The sequence below is a fragment of the Mus caroli genome, unplaced genomic scaffold (assembly GCF_978045245.1).
Source record: "Mus caroli unplaced genomic scaffold, Mus_caroli_1 scaffold_6, whole genome shotgun sequence".
Lineage (NCBI taxonomy): Eukaryota > Metazoa > Chordata > Mammalia > Rodentia > Muridae > Mus > Mus caroli.
Window position 1 is genome coordinate 38,438,973 of NW_028227261.1, and position 16,331 is coordinate 38,455,303.

The following is a 16,331-nucleotide window of genomic DNA, read 5'->3' on the forward strand; positions in this document are numbered from 1 at the left end:
TTGATCTTAGAAAGGCTAAAGGATAGGTACAGGGTGGGGGGTCAATCCTGGGAGCACTGTGACCCACTTGCCCTCCGTGGTCTGGGAATTGCGAGCAGTAGATTCCCTCCTGTTCTTCTTTCCTGGCTCTCTGATGGAACAGGGTCTTCCCTTGCTCTCTCCAGGTGGGAGGAGTTTACTCCTACGATTGTAGCTTTGGTCACGTGCCTAACGTGGAATTGATGAAGTTCATCGCGATGGCAACATTTGGCTCCTACCTGTCCACTTGTCCTGAGCCTGAGCCAGGCAGCCTGGGTCTGACTGTGTACCACCGGGCGTTTCTGCTCTACTCCTTCCTGCGCAGTGGGGAAGCCCTGAACCCTGAGTACTACTGTGGTAAGGCCAGGCCCTGTGGATGGGACAAGGGCGGATGGCCCTTGGAGATGGCATGACCTTGGCTTTGGGAGGACTGGTGGTCTAACTGGGGCTGGCTTCTCTGGTTCTCTTTCTCCTAATAATCTCAGTGTAGCCCCTCCCCTGCACATACATCAGCTGACACATCTCCACTTTCACCTTCCCCATTCTCATGGGTCCTCTAGGTTCCCAACACCGCTTGTTTAACGAGCACCTGGTCTCTGCAAGCAGCAACCCTGCCCTGGCCTTGCGCAGAAAGAAGCACACTGAGAAGGAGGTGCCAGCTGACCTGGTCAGCACTGTGTCTGTCCGCCTCCGAGAGGGCTACAGTGTCCGAGAGGTGACCCTAGCCAAAGGTAAGGGTCGCCAGGTTCCACTGCAGCTTCACAGGTTGCTTTATGTGTTTACCTGCCAGATAGATGGGGGACATTAAAAAGTGCCCCCATGAGAGTCTCTGCTTGACATTTAAGACAAGTGAGCTCTGAGGTGCTTTCAAGGCTGAGTTCTCTTAGTGTATAGTTCCTAGGTTCATCTCCTGCCTGAGTAGACACCTGTGGGGTTGGTGGCCTGGGCTGTGCTTCTGAAATGTATGGGACGGTTTGGAGCTTTGGCCAGGCTCGAGTTCCATGACACAGGTCATGGAGTTCCATGACACATGAGGACTCTGGCCTGGAGTCCTGCTTCTTCTAAGCCTCCCTTGCCCTCCTGCTCTCCTGCAGGAGGGTCCCAGCTGGAGGTGAAGCTGGTGCTGCTGTGGAAACACAATATGCGCATTGAGTATGTGGCTGTGGCACCCTGGCCCCTGGAGCCTGAGGGTCCTCGAGGGACCAGGGTGGAAGTGACAATGGAAGGCGGCTATGACATTTTACATGACGTGTCCTGTGCACTACGGCAGCCTATTCGCTCACTCTATCGCACTCACGTTATTCGCCGTTTCTGGAACACACTACAGAGGTAAGGCCACCAACAGATATGTGCATCTGGGGAAAGCGATCCAGTGTCCCAGGCTCGTGTCCAGGGCTCTCTGTACTCCCGAGGTTCCCTTCATCTGCCCCGGCAGTCTGCTGTAGCTCAAGCTTGGCCCTTGTTCTACAGCATTAACCAGACGGATCAGATGCTTGCCCACCTGCAGTCCTTCTCGTCGGTGCCGGAGCACTTCACGCTTCCAGACAGCACCAAGAGCGGAGTGCCGCTCTTCTACATCCCACCTGGCTCCAGCACCCCGGTGAGTGGGCCTGAAACTCTGGGTCCCTCTCACGCTTTCTTAGCCCAGACGCCAAATCCACCACTGTTCCTTCTCAAGTCTGAGGCACCCAAACCAGCTTTAGCCTTGAAAGCATCTCTTCTTCCTGCATCCTAAGGCTCTGGGGAAACTGTTAATAGAAAGAGAGGCCACCCGAGCAGCCTACCCTAACAGATGGACATTTTGCAAGATGTCAGGTGATGGTATCCTAGCAGGCTGCTGTTGCCCTCGCATGTCTCTGTGTGGTGTACTCGGGCCCCCTCCTTCTACCCAGTACCTGTTTTTCAACTCCCGCCTTCCATGTGACTTGGATACTTCCTGAAGACTACAGCTTTCAAGTTCTGTGTTCTCTTACCTCAGTCTGCAGCTGATAACGTGGTGCAGTGAGCATGTGACCCACAGAAGTGTGCAGTGGCCTTGTCATTAGACTTTGCCAGCTCTCAGCCACTTTCCTGTAAAGTCAGCAATATAAGCTAGGCAGGTCCCATCCTCCTTCTGGCTCAGCTTTAAAGGGCTCTACAGTCCGTCCTGGCTCCGTCATCCTAATGAATCCTTCCTACTGAAAACCAGTTTGTGCCTTTGTCCCAGGCTGGCCTGACCCCTGAACTGCATCTGCCATAGCTATTTGCTGCATTGGTTTCGACAAACGTTTTTAGTAGGCTGGCCTTTCTGTCCCCAGGTGCTCTCCCTTCAGCACAGTGGCTCCGACTCATCCCATGCCCAGTTTGCTGCCTACTGGAAGCCAGTGCTGTCCATGGATGCTAACTCATGGCAGAGATGGCTGCACATGCATCGCCTGGTGCTAATCCTAGAGCATGACACGTGGGTACCCTCAGGCCCGGGACGGAGGAGCATGCTGGGGAGCAGGGCTGCTTAGGCCCGGGACGGAGGAGCATGCTGGGGAGCAGGGCTGCTTGGGAGAGTACCAGCTGTGGCCACGCCTTCTCGCTTGTCAGCTCCCAGGACCTCAGGGTCTAGAAGCGACTGGGGCTGGGCCATCTGATGTCACTCTCCCACCCTGTCCTAGGCCACTCCCTAAGCACTTGCATACCCCGGGCAGCAATGGACGCTACAGCACCATCCAGTGCAGGATCTCCCACTCCTCACTTACCTCGCTGCTTCGAGACTGGAGCAGCTTTGTGCTGGTTGAGGGCTATTCCTATGTCAAGCTGCTCTCCAGGTGGGCAGAGTGGTCTCTCCTCACCCGTCTCCACCCCTCACCCCAGTCTCTCCCTCCAACCCCAGACCGTCTTCCTCCTTCTGAAGCCCATTTACTATAGCTCACTTGCTTCCATTTCTCTCCAGTGCCCCAGACCAGCCCCCATCCTCCTTCTACATGGTCCGCATCATTTCCAAGACCCCTTGCATGGTTCTTCGCCTGGGGTTTCCAATTGGCACACCAGCCCAGGCCCGGCATAAGGTAAGCCCTGACTGGGGAGTTCTGGGGTACAATGAACTGTTTCTTCAGCCTTTGCAGCTCAGTGAGGAGAGGCGCCCAGAGGGACGTGAAAGGCCGAGTTCTTTCCGTGACTGGGGATCCCTTCTCCCAGACAAGGACGAGTTGGGAGGAGGGGAGTCTGACTATATTCTCCCCCCAGATTGTGTCGGGCTTGAAGGAAGAGATCCTGCGCCTCCGTTTCCCTCACCGGGTGCAAAGTAAGGAGCCGACACCCAAAGTGAAGCGGAAAGGGCTAGGGGGTGTGGGGGGCAGTTCGCCCTCCAAATCGCCCCCCACGCTGGGGCCACAGCAGGCCTTGTCTGACCGGCCCTGCCTCGTGGTTCTTCACAAGCCACTGGACAAGCTCCTCATCAGGTGGGTAAGACGGGGAGGTGGCCTCAGCGTGAGAGGCTGTGAGTAGGAGTCAACCAGGAGCCTCCCTCTTCCCCAGGTACGAGAAGCTACCCCTGGACTACAGGGCACCCTTCTTGCTGACACTGGAGCCACCAGGACCACTGCCCCTGGTGTCAGGCCGCTCGGCCTCATCCAGCCTCGCCTCGCTGTCGCGTTACCTCTACCATCGGCGCTGGCTGTGGAGTGTCCCATCAGGCCTCGCCCCAACACTGCCCCTCAGCGCCACCGCCCAGCTCCTCTCTGTCCTCACTGAGTACGTCTCCAGGCCTGCAGGGCAGCTCAGCTAGGGCTGGGAGAGAGCGCGTGTAGGCTCTGCGTTTGGACAGCGGCCTAAGCCAGACAATTCCCATCTCCAAGTACTGATACAGTACAGAGGTCATGCTGTTACCCTCCCACTCCCTACTCCCCCAGCTCTGCCAGCTTTGGCCTCCGGTCCTATTTAGACCTGATACTCTCTAGGGAACAAATTTGCAAATTTGAGCTTGCCTCCAGCAGGCCAGGTTGCATGATGGCTTCTGGGAGGTGCACTGAACTAAATTTCTCTTTCCTCATCTTTGTGCTTCTGTCCTGTTTTTCGGGGGCTGCAGAGTCCGGCTCTCTGAGGGGTTCCACTTCGCCTGTAGCGGGGAAGGTATCATCAACATGGTGTTGGAGCTCCCAGTTCAGGTGTGTACCAGCCTTCTGAAACCTACCTCGGGGCCATCAGAACCCTGGGACGCTTGCCTCTCAGCTGGGTGCTGACTACTAGAAACTGCCTCACCTGATGCAGGGACCAAGGCCTCAGGCCAGAGTGAGGAGCTGTCCCGGCCTCTTCACTGCCTGGGTTTTGCCCAGGATCTCCCATTTGTCCACAGAATGAACCACTGGGGCAGGCTGCAGCTGAAGAGAAGCATACGTGTGTTGTCCAGTACATCCTCTTTCCCCCCCACTCTACCTCCACTAAAGACAGGTGAGGCCATGACCTCTTCATAGCTCCCCTCCCCCAGGGTCACCTAAATGTCTGGCTACCGTGCTATATGACCTCTATCCCAGACCAGAGCAGGGAGCTGCTGGCTTTAGATGATCATGTTGGGTAGATGCTGGTCTGCACAGGCCATGTCGCTATCCTGGATGCCGGCCTTCTCATCCTCCCTGCCACAAGCTGTCACTGGACTTCTAGGCTTAGAAGCCCTCTTCTTCTAGCTTCTCAACAGATGATGACAATGATGTGGAGGTAGAGGCCTTAGAGGGGGACTCAGAGCTCAATCTAGTCACCGAAGTGTGGGTGGAGCCTCAGTATGGCCGTGTGGGGCCTGGCCCTGAAAACTGGAAACACCTACAGGATTTGACCTACTCTGAGATTCCTCAAGCTGTGAGTTACCCCAGAACAGTCCCCTGCCTCCTATCAGAATATCCCTTGCTTAGGGACTGTCATCCTTTGAGACCAGCAGTGGGACCTAGGATAGAATGACTCCTGTCATCTGGTGTTCCTTCCCTAGCTCCACCCACGGGATGCTGCCTGCATAGGCTCCCTGCTGACCTTTGAATACCTGATACAGCTGTGCCAGAGCAAGGAGTGGGGTCCTCTGCCCCCAGAGCCACGGCTCTCAGATGGTCAGTGGCGAGGGTATGTGTAGCAGGGTAGTGCGATGGGAGAAAGCAGCCACACGTAGGTAATCCGGTGTCGCTGTGTCCTATTCTTTCCTCCTAGGGCTGGACCAACGAGGAGACACCTGTGTCCATGAGATCCCGTTCCACTTTGACCTACTAGGGTTGTTGCCGCAGTGCCAGCAACTGCAGATGTTTTTCCTCCTGCTTTCCAGAGGTGGGTATACTTGGAAGCTGCTCACCCTCCCCTAAGGGGCAAGCAAACGTGGGCATCTCAGAAGACAGAAAGGCCAGCGAGCACAGTGAGCGAGAGTGAGAGGGTGGGTGGAGGCCGAGGCTGAAAGAAGGGCTTTGCTAGTCAGGGTGGAGCCGGGGGCACTGGGCGGCAGCAGACTCGTTGCTGAGACAGAGTGTGTGTCGGGCAGAGCCAGAGGGTGTGCCTCTCGCCGAGGGGCCCTGTCCCACCAACGACATGGTGCTGTGCCTGCTGCACAGCTGCCTGGGACAGGAGCTCAGTGACCGGGAGATCCCACTGACCCCCGCTGACCAGGCCGCCTTCTTGAATGAGGTCCTGCGGCGGAGCTGCCGTGACCCAGGTGAGCTCCCCTCCGCTTCCCCAATGCTACGCTTCAGCCCTCCCCTGCCCCGCGGTGATTTCCATCCTTCCCACCCTTTCACCTCCAAGCCCTGCCTCTTTGCTGGCCCTGTCCTTTTCCACCATCTCTGCCCCCTTGTAGGTCCAGAAGGTCCTCCAGTCGGGGGCCATGCAGTCGCTAAGGATCGAGCAAGCAATAGCACTCAGGCCTCTGGAGACTCCACCCTTCCTAGCCAGGTCAGCACCGCTGCCTTGCCCTGCGCACTTTCGGTGTGGTCATCCTTCTGTCAGCACACACCTGTGCCCAGGTCGCCATCATCCCCTCATACTTAGTCTGGTGAAGAAGGGACTGAGACTTGGACTGTTCCCTTGTGGATTGCTCTTGTTCTCTGTTGGTCTCACAGAGTGTAGTGACTCCTGGAGTTCTCAGGTCTTCCATTTCTGCCCAGCCCCCTCAGTGGCACTGCTATGCAAGGCTTCTGGGTCCTCAGCACGTGTTCCTGACTTTTCTCCCAGCTACCTTCTCAGGTACCAGTAGCTGACCTTCTTCACTAACCCCTCTGACACAAACCCTTGAGCTCCTCCCCCAGTCCACCAGAGAGCACTGATAGGCAGGTGCCCCTCTTCTCCTCCGCAGACATCCAACATCTGACTGCTTACGGCCTGGAGGGTTCCTTTCAAGAGGAAATAAAACCCAAGCTTGGGGATTGGAGTGGAGCTCCAAGCCTGAAAGACCCAGAAGCAACAGGGACTAAGGCTACAGAGTCCCAAGTCCCCACCCTCAGTGTGACCCTTGCTAGTGGTAAGGCTGCTGCCCAAAGTCACTGAAGCACAGGGTGGGGTTGAGAAGCCACGAAGAATGTGAAGACATAAATACCTTTCCTCACAGACAGTGCCCGGGATCCAGGAGAGCCAAGCACACCCTCCTGCCAAGACTTGGCAGCTAACAAGTCTCCCCAGACAGAGGGTGCTGACGGCCCCCGGACCCGGTGTCCTGTCTACATCTATAGCTGTTCCCTGGAAGCACTGAGGGAACAAATGGTTGGCTTACAGCCTCCACAAGCACCACGAGATCTCATATTCCGGTAGGTATGCTTCATTTAGACTCTTGGCTCTGCCCATCCAAGGCTTGGGTACACATTCAGGTCAGTCAGGGGCTTTGCTTCCTGGCTGTGTACCCCCAGCAAGCCATCAGACATCCCTAATCCTGAGTGTATTTGCTAAGAGTCTGTGCACTCTCTGGAGCTTGAATGCCTGATGAGGCCAAGGCATCATTTAGGGGGTCCACCAAGGCCTGTTGTTCCTCACATTCCCAGGGCTCAGTACCTGGACCACCCCTCCTCATCCTCAGCCTGGATGGAGCCCAGATACAAGGAGGCAGCCACGCACTGTGCCTTGCTGCAGGAGCACGCACAGCGGTGCTTTGTCCGCGGTGAGCAGAACTACCATGCAGGGAAGGGATGGGACTCTGGGGTGGAACTATAGGGGACACAGGCTTGGGGACTGGAAGGACACTTACGGAGGTGATCCTCATGACCCATTCTGCTTCCATTAGGGCTGTTCCGAAGCTTGCAACAAGCACAGAGCGTGACCTGCCAGGATCTGCTGACAGCCGTCGATGCCTGTGAGGAGCTACTACAAGAAGTAGACATCACCTCTTTTCTGCTTGCACTATGTGGCCATACTTGGGGTTTGCCTCATGCACCCCCAAGCCCTGGGCCTCTCAGTCCAGGGCCCTTCAGCAGTAGCATCGAAGAAGGACCGGAACCCCGGGAACGAGCTATCCTAGTTTCTGAGTCCAGGTTAGGATTGTTCTTGAAGGTTGTTGAGCAGGGTGGTAAGAGACACATGGACCAAGTTCCTACAAGCAAGACTTTTCAGTCCAGAGGAAGTACACCGAGAAGCAGTGGTACCTTGTCACTGGCTTCCTTTCCAGTGTTGTCCCGTTTGGCTTTGGTAGCAGTCTCTCTCCCAGGCATATCCCACCTCTCCTAATTTAATATGTTCTAATTAGCTGAGTTAGGGCTAGCCCATTCTCAGGAGTGAACACAGACATTCTTCTGATATCTTCCATATTAATCATATGAGTTCCCCAACTGATGGGAGTGTGTCGTTCATCGCTGAGTCCCCACAGTGGCTCCATACAGGAAAGGACAAAGGCAGGACGGTAGAGGCTCTGTTAGCTTCTGCAGTGTTGCTGCTGAGGAAAAAACAGCTAGAAAAGCGAGGGTCCCAATGGCTCCACCCCAGTGATTTCTCTCGAGGCCCAGATCTCCTGCACTCTCCAAGTGAACACACATTCTCTCTAACAAGCTTTGCTGCTTCTGTTCTCCTTGTATGCTGAGTGGGGCCACCCTTACTGTAAGAAATGTGTAGGGCAGAGCCCGAAGCCAGAGTGGGTTGGCTCCCATGGTCACCTCCCAGGCTCTGTTCTGACTCCTTGTAGATAACAACAGATGGGGGCTGCTCTGGGGCTTGGCCGTCCTTAACCCTGATGTGCTCCTTCCAACCCCAGTATAGAGACAGAGGACCTAAGTGAGCCTGAGTTTCAGAGCACCCGTGTCTCTGGGAATTTAGACCCTGGTCCGGAAATTTCTCTGACAGATGTCTGCCAGCTCAGAGGAGAGGCCCATGATGCCCTTCACAGCCTCATCCAGGTGGGAACTGGGAGGGGAACGGAAGCGGGTGGAGTCCTGCTTAGGCCACCCGCAGATTCTCCCCCGGGCTGAGGATGGTCACTTGTCCTGGTCTAGAGAAAAGAGCAGGGTCCTTTCAGGGATGACTGACCTCATGGCCTCTTCCTGAACAGGAGAAGTTCCTGGAGATCAGCCGTCTGCACTTCCGCACCGTTGCCTCCAACCCCCACTACTTCTTCTATTGCCCGCCGTCCAGCAGGCGAGAGGTGAGAAGTTCCTTCTAACCTTCCGCATACCCAACCCAGAGCCTCTCAGAATCCTTTTCAGTCTTGCTTCCCTGGTGCCTGGATGGCCTGCTTTGGTCACCTGTCTGCCCCACTTCCCCCTCAGGATGAGGGACCCCGAGACACTGTGGACAGAAAAATCAGTGACCTGGAGTTTTCAGAAGCCGAGCTTGTGGGCGAGGAAGGTGTGTGAGCCTTGGAACTGGTCAAACTGGGCTGGCTGTTTCCAGCCAGGATTCAGTGCTCCCTACTGCTGCCCTCTCCTGTTAAGCACATCTTACACCTCTAGGGGACACATCTGCCTGCTGTGTGGTCACGGAAAGCGATCCAGAGCTGGAGGTGGAATACCGGGAGAGCCGAGAACCAGACCTGGGGCCCGCTGGGCTAGACTCCGCATCACTGTCAGATGCAGACACTGTGAACCCCGATGAGGACTCCTTCAGTATCTTAGGGGGCGACTCCCCCACTGGGCCCGACAGCCTCATGCATGACCTGCCACCTCTCTTCTTACACCTCACATGCTCCGTGCGGTTGCGCGGGCAGCACAGCTCAGTGCCTGTGTGCAGCCTGCCCACCTGCCTGGGTGAGTTTAGGGGAGCCATGAGGAAGGCCAAAGGTCCCCATATGTCCTGTTTGCCTGCCAGCCCTTGGGGACAGGGGAGATGGGAGAGCCTAGGAGAATGACTTGGTACCATCCAGAACTTGGAAGCTATACTTTTTCCAGGGTCCTCAGAAACCCCCAATTTTACCTCTCTCACAGGTCAAGTGCTTTCCAGTCTGGAGGGACCCCCGATTGGAGGCCGAGTCCCACTGAGGGACCTCAGTGTCACTCTTGATGTCTTTGTGTTGACCTTACCCCTGGAAGTGGAACTACCTCCAGCCTCGGACCCTCAACACCACCGGTATGGCAGCAGGCTTGGCAGGTTCTGGGGCTTTGGGAAACACGAGACCTTGGGAGACTCTAAGAGGATAGTGGCTCCTGGCCTGGCCTTTGACTTTTGCTCCTACCCTGTCTAGGTCAACATCCGAGAGCAGTGCTTCATTCCCACGGTCCCCGGGGCAGCCCTCGTCTTTAAGGTCAGATGATGGCCTTGGACCCCCGCTGCCACCCCCAGAAGAAGAGAGGTACATCCTTTATATGTGTGCATGTGTGTATGATTATTTTGTGTTCATTATTGTATTTGTTTACATTTCAAATGTATCCCCCTTCTCAGTCCCCCATCCATGAGCCCGCTACCTCCTCCCCCGCCCCTTCACCTCTAAGAGGATGCTCCATCACCCACCCATCCTTACTTCCCTCTCAGTTTCTCCACTCCCTCTTGGTTTTCATTCTTGGGAAACTAGTTTATAAACCTTTCCTCCATTTAGGCACCCAGGACTGTCCAGTTTGGCCATGCCCCATAGACTGGCTATTGAGAGCACAATGAACGAGGTAAGTCTTCTCTCCCTCAGCGTAAGCAGTAGCCCCCCAGTGCTGTAGCTGACGCCCGCTCAGCCATGCATATGAGATGACGGACGGAAGCCTCTTGCAGTCTGTAGGGCAGACTGGCTTCTAGCATCTTGTGGTTTGGGTTGGGTGATGCCCCACTAAGCAAGGGCTCACACCTGCAGTCTGGTTGTAGATCCGCTGGCTGTTAGAAGACGAGATGGTAGGGGCACTCCGGAGAGGGGGCATCCCTCAGAGCCCTGCCCTGCACCGAGCGGCTGCCCACATTCATAGCTCTTCTGGACGCCCTACCTGCCTCCGCCAAGCTCCCCCTCTGAGTTTTGTGTTTGGGCCAGAGCGCTCTCTCACACAGTTCAAGGAGGTAATAAACTGCCCTCAGGACACTCCATGGTTCCCTGGGGCTCCATCTTTTCTTGGAACCCCGAAAGAAAAGCCCTCTCTTCATTTGAATCCATAGAAGTTTTCCTCCTGTATGCCCTTGCTGTCTCTGCCCTGCCCCCATTTGCCTGATAGCACGTTTCTGTGGATGGTAGCCCTACTTCCCACCTTGGTATTGGGCCTGCTGAACTTTGACAAAGCCACTCAACCTTTTCTGCCTCAGCAGTCTTGGGCTCCCATCGGCCTCTGTGGGGAGTCACAGTGTCAGAGGAGAAATCCCTCCTGACCTATGGTCTCCGCTCCTTTCCTAGGAGTTCCGGCGCCTTCATCTCCCTGGCCACGTTCTCCTCGAGGACCCTGACAGTGGCTTCTTCTTTGTGGCAGCTGGCCAACAACCAGGTGGACTCCATGGGGAGTCCCCTTCAGCAGCCTGGGCTTGGCACAACCATGACGACAGGGCTGAAGATGCTGAAGGGGAGGTATATCTGACCTGGAGACCAAGAGATGTGGCAGTTGTCATATGGCTATATCTCAGTCTGATTCCTATTTTTCAGGTCCTGACAGCCAGCCCCCAAGTCCCTGGCTCCCTAGAGGATTCTGAAGGCACCCCCCTCATCAGCCTTCCCAGCCTTTCACAGGGAGGTAAGAGAAGATGGGCAGCATAGTCTGGGGCCATAGCTGTCTCTCTCAGCTTCCCTTTCTCCTGGCAGACCCTACACAGGATCCAGAGACACACCAAGCATTCCCTTCTCTATACAGGAAGTCAGCCTGGGCCTAGTCGGGGACTAAGCCTCATGTCCAGTCAAGGCAGTGTGGACTCAGACCACCTTGGTAAGCTCAGGGTTGGGACGGAGGGCCCCCAAGTTGATGGCAGCTGGGCTTAGGGCTACACAGGGAAAGGTCTAGGTAGGGGGTCAGAGGGGACCTACTTAAGGGAGTCTGTCAAGCTTGACACCCTTGTGATTCAGATGACTTGGGCTCAGCTAAGAGTGAGGTTGAATGTCAGCACATTTGACACAGGTTATGACGGTGGCAGCAGTGGCTCAGACAGTGAGGGTCCCGGTGAGACTCTTGGAGAGAAAGCCCTCTTCACTCTGCGGACTCCACCTGGACCAGCACCTCCACAGCCTTCACTCCCTGTCCTTCCTGGGCCCTCCCTGCCTGACTTCTGGCTCATCGTCAGGATTCTGCAGGATCGTGTGGAAGTGTATGCACATGCCCGGTAGGTAGAAGCCAGTCCTGTACCCCCACGCTGGCAGCTTCGTGTGCATAGTTACACAGCACCTCTCTCCAGGGTGACTGCAAATACCTACAGCCTGGCATGGTGACTTGTGCCTTTAACTCTGCACCGGGAAGACGGGTAGGAGGAGATCAGCTTGGTCTCCATTGTATGTTCAGGGCACCAGGGCTATAGTGAAACCCTGTCAGAGAGAGAGAGACAGACAGACAGACAGACAGACTCGCTCTTCTCTAGGAAAAGCACAGCACCCTTGGTTTTGGTTGGTTGGTTGTTGGTTGGTTGGTTTTATAACACAGAGCTGGCCCGGAACTCAGTATGTAGACCAGTCTGGCTTTAAACTCATAGAGATCTGCCTGCCTTTGCCTTATGAATGCTGGGAGTAAAGGAGTGTGCCTTCATGCCCAGCTCTCTGGACTTTCTGAGCGGGGATGAAAAGCTAATGGGGATTAGGACTTCTATCTGAGCCTTAAGAGCATCAGGTTTATAGCAACTTGAAGGCCTTACGTTCATAAAAGCTTTAGAAAAGTAAGAGTAGTAAACAGTGGCTGCTGTTTAACAAGTGCACAGAGCATGTAGGTGCCTGTCTAGCATGTGCAGGGATCAGCTTGTCTAGTTGACCTGGTATTACCTGTCACATCATATCAGCTCCACATAGTATCTCCCTAATAGTGTGAGTGAGTGAAGAAACACTGCCCACAGTCACAGTAAGTGACAGAGAGTGACACAGCTGGGCATCTGCTTAAATACTCTGTTTTTAGAGGTGATACAAGGGAAGGACACCATCTTGACTATGGAGAAGCATGCTAGTGATAGGAGCTGGCAAGGCAAGCACAGCCTAAGCTTCCCAGCCCGCTGGGAATCTCTGCTTCTCTTTCCCATAAGCTCACTTCCTCGGGACATTTGTAGCTCCTTTATATAGTTTCCTTTGGCCCCCAGCTCCGTGGCCTTCCCTCCAATGTAGGACACCTAAAACTGCCTCCCTCTGCAGTTCTCTCATGTTCTCTGTCCTTTCCGCCTAGGAGCCTGAGTCGTGAGGATGGTGGCCCAGGCGCTGAGTGTCGCCACCTGCAGCAACTCCTAGTGAGGCGTGTTGGGGAAATCTGCAGAGAGGTCAACCAGGTAAGTCAGCCTGGGATGGGGACGGAGCACTGAGGCTGAGAGGAGGGGGAAGGAGAGTCTAGGAACCAAATTTTGAGAGTTTGCGTGGTCTGTCCCAGACTTAACAGTGACAGAGACCTTTTCTATGACACCCCAGTTCTGGAAGCTGTTATTCCCACAGCTCCTTACAAACCGAAGGGCTCTCATTCCCTGCCAGTGACGGTTGAGGAGCTTCCCGTCCTTACACTGGGAAGCCAGTGCAGGCAGACACAGGGCCCCTGGCTGTGGTGCTTGTGGAGGAGAGGCCAGACAGGCATTGAACAACTAAAGTGCCAGCCGTGAGGAATTCTCCAGTGGAAAGGAGGCTGCTGGGAGAGCACGTGGCGGGGCTCTGATCCCAACTGTCTGGGAACACGTCTTGGTTAAAGCAGTGTCAAGTAGAGAACCGAAGGCTAGTGAGCAGATTCTGATGAGGAGCAGAGACTTGCTGGGTTGGCTCTGAGCTCTGTTAAGTAGGATGTTGTTCCCTCGTGACCAGCACCATGCTTGCTGGTGTCCTTCAAGATTGGTGGTGGGTTTTTGTTTGGTTTGGTTTTGTATTTTCCCTTTTACAAATTCAGAATTTCTTTTTTTTTTTTAAAGGATTTATTTATTTATTATATCTAAGTACACTGTAGCAATCCTCAGATGCACCAGAAGAGGGCATCAGATTTCATTACGGATGGTTGTGAGCCACCATGTGGTTGCTGGGATTTAATCTCAGGATCTTCAGAAGAGCAGTCAGTGCTCTTAACCGCTGAGCCAACTCTCCAGCCCAAATTCAGAATTTCTGACTCCTCAAGCTACCGGTCCCTGTCTGGCCCATCATTCTCCGAGCCAGCGTCCCCTGTCCAGTCCAAACACCGTTTCACCTTCTTCCCAGGACAGACTGAACAGTGTCTGAAGCCATGCACTCTGGGTCCCCTTGACAAGAAATCTGTTCCTTAGCTTTCACTTGACAGTGCCTAGGAGTAACCTTTTCACACTACCAGGGTAGACTCTTCTCCCGATCGTAGCAGGCCAGGCTGATGCAGTATCAAAGCAGACTGTCTTTCCTGCCTCCCAGTCCTCGATACATCCATGTACTTTCATTTCTGATACACTGTACTTTAAGTAGCCCAGGTTGGGCTCCTGATGTTTTATTTGACTTCAGACCTCAGTGATGGTGGGCATTCTCTGTGGCCTGACCATCACCCACTTACTAGAAAGTATTTCAGTTTTCTGACACTTTCTCCTTTTCCTAGCGACTGCTCCTTCAAGACCTTCACGACAGTCATGTGTGTAACTCCCTTCTGGTGGCCGAGAGCGAAGAAGATCTGTGGCGCAGCGAGACGCCTTTCCATTCCCGTCAGCGGGCAGTCCTGCCCAGTGATGGTACGGTCATAGCCAGGAGGCAGCCTCGCTGTTTGTCCTCTGTCCACTCCTTGTGTGAGAAGCAAGACTGGAAAGATAAGGAGCCCTGCACTTGGCTGCTGCTAGGTCACCGCTGACTTTAAGAGAGCGGTTTTAGCAGAGGGAAGGAACAGAAGCCAGATGACAAGGCAGAGTGAGGATAGAGTTGGAGCGGGCAGAACTGCTCTTTCAGCTAGGTCAGCAGAGAAAATGGATAGTGACTGAAGGCAGATAGAGGCGAGGAAAGCCGCCTACATAAAGGACAGTACTGAGCGTGCCTCTGTTCAGTAAGGGGAAAGCCTGTAAAGACGGAAAGGATGAAGAATACTGCAGAAAAGAGATGGTTAGCTCTAGGCTGTGACCTGGCTTCATAACGGCTGGCCTTTGCCTGGCTTTGCCTTGATACCTAAAACATTGACCTTAACCCAGCAGTGGAGTAGACTGGAGAAGAGTGTGAGAGAGTGGGAAGTTGCCAGCCTGTTCCACAGGGAAGAGTCAGAGGGGAAGAGCCTGAGACACTGTAGCAAGGTTGCTCTTCTGAACATCCCTCCAGACAGGCAGACACAGGGCCCCTTTGGGATTCCTATAGTTTCTGGTCATGAGAAGAAAACATACTAATCTAATAGGGGAAGTAATTGAAGTCTCAACCTTTGGACTCCCTTCTTTTGCACCCAGTGACTGAGTCTTGTGCTGTGGTGGTCAAAAAAAAAAAAGGATAAAACCAGAGATTCCCTATTTTTAATAGTCTCAAACATTTTTACCATTGTTAGAGGAGTATTTCTCTCAGCACACTGTATAAAAGGAGAAATCCCATAGTTATCAGCCTGCTGTAGTTTTGAAGGCAGTTTCTGCACATTGAGAATGAACAAGATAACCGAGCACTGCCACCTCAGGACTCACAGCGTCCTGGCACATGCAGTGGTCAGAGCCTGGGCACAGCTCTTCCCAGTTTTAGTCTCCATAGTCTCTGAAGCCTGTAGGAGCTGCGCTTGGAGCCAGAGTGTAGATAGTGTCTCTTAGGCCGCCTGTATGCAGTGTTTCTGAGAAGTCACACTGCTCCCTCACCCTTCAGAAGGTTCCTCATTGACCAGGAAGCATGACAAGGATCAGATGAGGCACTGGACTGTGTCCGTGGCCTTAATTACTACTATACCAGCCTTTGGGGCATCTTTTCTTCAGAGCACAGGAGGCTGCGCCCACTCTGCAGCTAATGAGCACAGACACCCATAGCCTGTTTCTTTTAATGAGCTACTGCTACGGCTTTGGTGAAGACAGTATTTTACAGGGCGACTGGCATATGCTGTGATAAGACAGAGCCCCTAGGTACTGGCTTTAGGATTGCCTTTCTTGACACCTCTCCTTAACTCCTTCAGAGTGTCCTTAAGATAGTCCCAAAAGCCTCTGTACCACAACCTGGCTCCTCAGATTAAACCTGAGCCTAGTACATTGGCCTTTAGGAGATAGATAGTCACGGATGAGGAGGCAGGAGTAGGAAGTCTGGGTTAAGGAGGCAGAGGCCTGGGATATCCTGGGGGTTACCCATGCTGCCCCTCTGCAGATTACGCTGCTGATGAGAGCTGTGCTCCTCGAGGATACCTAGCAGCCACCATGCAGTTTGTCCCAGGACATTTCTCCTGTGACGTTGTATGGGGAACTGTGATCCGAGTCCATTCACGTCTCAAGATGGGACCCAGCATGGGGGTCTCTCGGGGTATGTGATTGGCATGCCAGGACAGATGGGAGCGGGAGATGTCGGGAAAGAGATTTTCTTACTCATGTAACTTCTGCAGCTATCCAGGCCCTGCGCTCTGTGCTCAATGCCTTCTCTGTAGTGAACCGGAAGAATATGTTTGTTTATCAAGAGCGAGCAACGAAGGCCGTGTACTACCTTCGGTATGTGGACCCTGCAAAGATGTGGTAAAGCTTGAGTCAGGGATGGATGGCATGGGAGGAGACGTATCCAGTGACCTTGCCTTTCTTTTCTAGGCTGCTGGAGACTTCTTGCAGTGACCGACCGTGGGAAGGGGATACCCAGCCCCCATCCCTAGCTCTATCCCGAAGTCAAGAACCCATCTCCTCTGAGGATTCCGTGGCACGTCTCACCATTCCACCACATGTTGCTCTCACGCACCCCTCGGGATTTTGTT

At 54.2% G+C, this 16,331-nt stretch overlaps 1 protein-coding gene across 1 annotated transcript in view; it reads left to right on the forward strand.

The window, feature by feature from the left end:
• Window positions 1–16,331, forward strand: part of Szt2 (SZT2 subunit of KICSTOR complex) — a 45,368-nt gene that overhangs the window by 14,811 nt on the left and 14,226 nt on the right. The window contains exons 8-45 of the mRNA XM_021159279.3: window positions 165–375; window positions 579–749; window positions 1,113–1,347; window positions 1,489–1,618; window positions 2,316–2,458; window positions 2,664–2,816; window positions 2,942–3,056; window positions 3,235–3,449; window positions 3,526–3,741; window positions 4,076–4,154; window positions 4,343–4,437; window positions 4,671–4,839; window positions 4,967–5,081; window positions 5,179–5,292; window positions 5,501–5,671; window positions 5,813–5,907; window positions 6,075–6,198; window positions 6,308–6,472; window positions 6,560–6,755; window positions 6,987–7,102; window positions 7,226–7,472; window positions 8,186–8,327; window positions 8,480–8,572; window positions 8,697–8,775; window positions 8,880–9,173; window positions 9,351–9,492; window positions 9,608–9,715; window positions 9,959–10,022; window positions 10,213–10,398; window positions 10,727–10,894; window positions 10,970–11,057; window positions 11,175–11,246; window positions 11,436–11,637; window positions 12,675–12,774; window positions 14,037–14,166; window positions 15,743–15,895; window positions 15,975–16,077; window positions 16,171–16,276. Coding sequence (XP_021014938.1) covers window positions 165–375; window positions 579–749; window positions 1,113–1,347; window positions 1,489–1,618; window positions 2,316–2,458; window positions 2,664–2,816; window positions 2,942–3,056; window positions 3,235–3,449; window positions 3,526–3,741; window positions 4,076–4,154; window positions 4,343–4,437; window positions 4,671–4,839; window positions 4,967–5,081; window positions 5,179–5,292; window positions 5,501–5,671; window positions 5,813–5,907; window positions 6,075–6,198; window positions 6,308–6,472; window positions 6,560–6,755; window positions 6,987–7,102; window positions 7,226–7,472; window positions 8,186–8,327; window positions 8,480–8,572; window positions 8,697–8,775; window positions 8,880–9,173; window positions 9,351–9,492; window positions 9,608–9,715; window positions 9,959–10,022; window positions 10,213–10,398; window positions 10,727–10,894; window positions 10,970–11,057; window positions 11,175–11,246; window positions 11,436–11,637; window positions 12,675–12,774; window positions 14,037–14,166; window positions 15,743–15,895; window positions 15,975–16,077; window positions 16,171–16,276 — 5,505 coding nt within the window. The remainder of the gene's footprint in view (window positions 1–164; window positions 376–578; window positions 750–1,112; window positions 1,348–1,488; window positions 1,619–2,315; window positions 2,459–2,663; window positions 2,817–2,941; window positions 3,057–3,234; window positions 3,450–3,525; window positions 3,742–4,075; window positions 4,155–4,342; window positions 4,438–4,670; window positions 4,840–4,966; window positions 5,082–5,178; window positions 5,293–5,500; window positions 5,672–5,812; window positions 5,908–6,074; window positions 6,199–6,307; window positions 6,473–6,559; window positions 6,756–6,986; window positions 7,103–7,225; window positions 7,473–8,185; window positions 8,328–8,479; window positions 8,573–8,696; window positions 8,776–8,879; window positions 9,174–9,350; window positions 9,493–9,607; window positions 9,716–9,958; window positions 10,023–10,212; window positions 10,399–10,726; window positions 10,895–10,969; window positions 11,058–11,174; window positions 11,247–11,435; window positions 11,638–12,674; window positions 12,775–14,036; window positions 14,167–15,742; window positions 15,896–15,974; window positions 16,078–16,170; window positions 16,277–16,331) is intronic.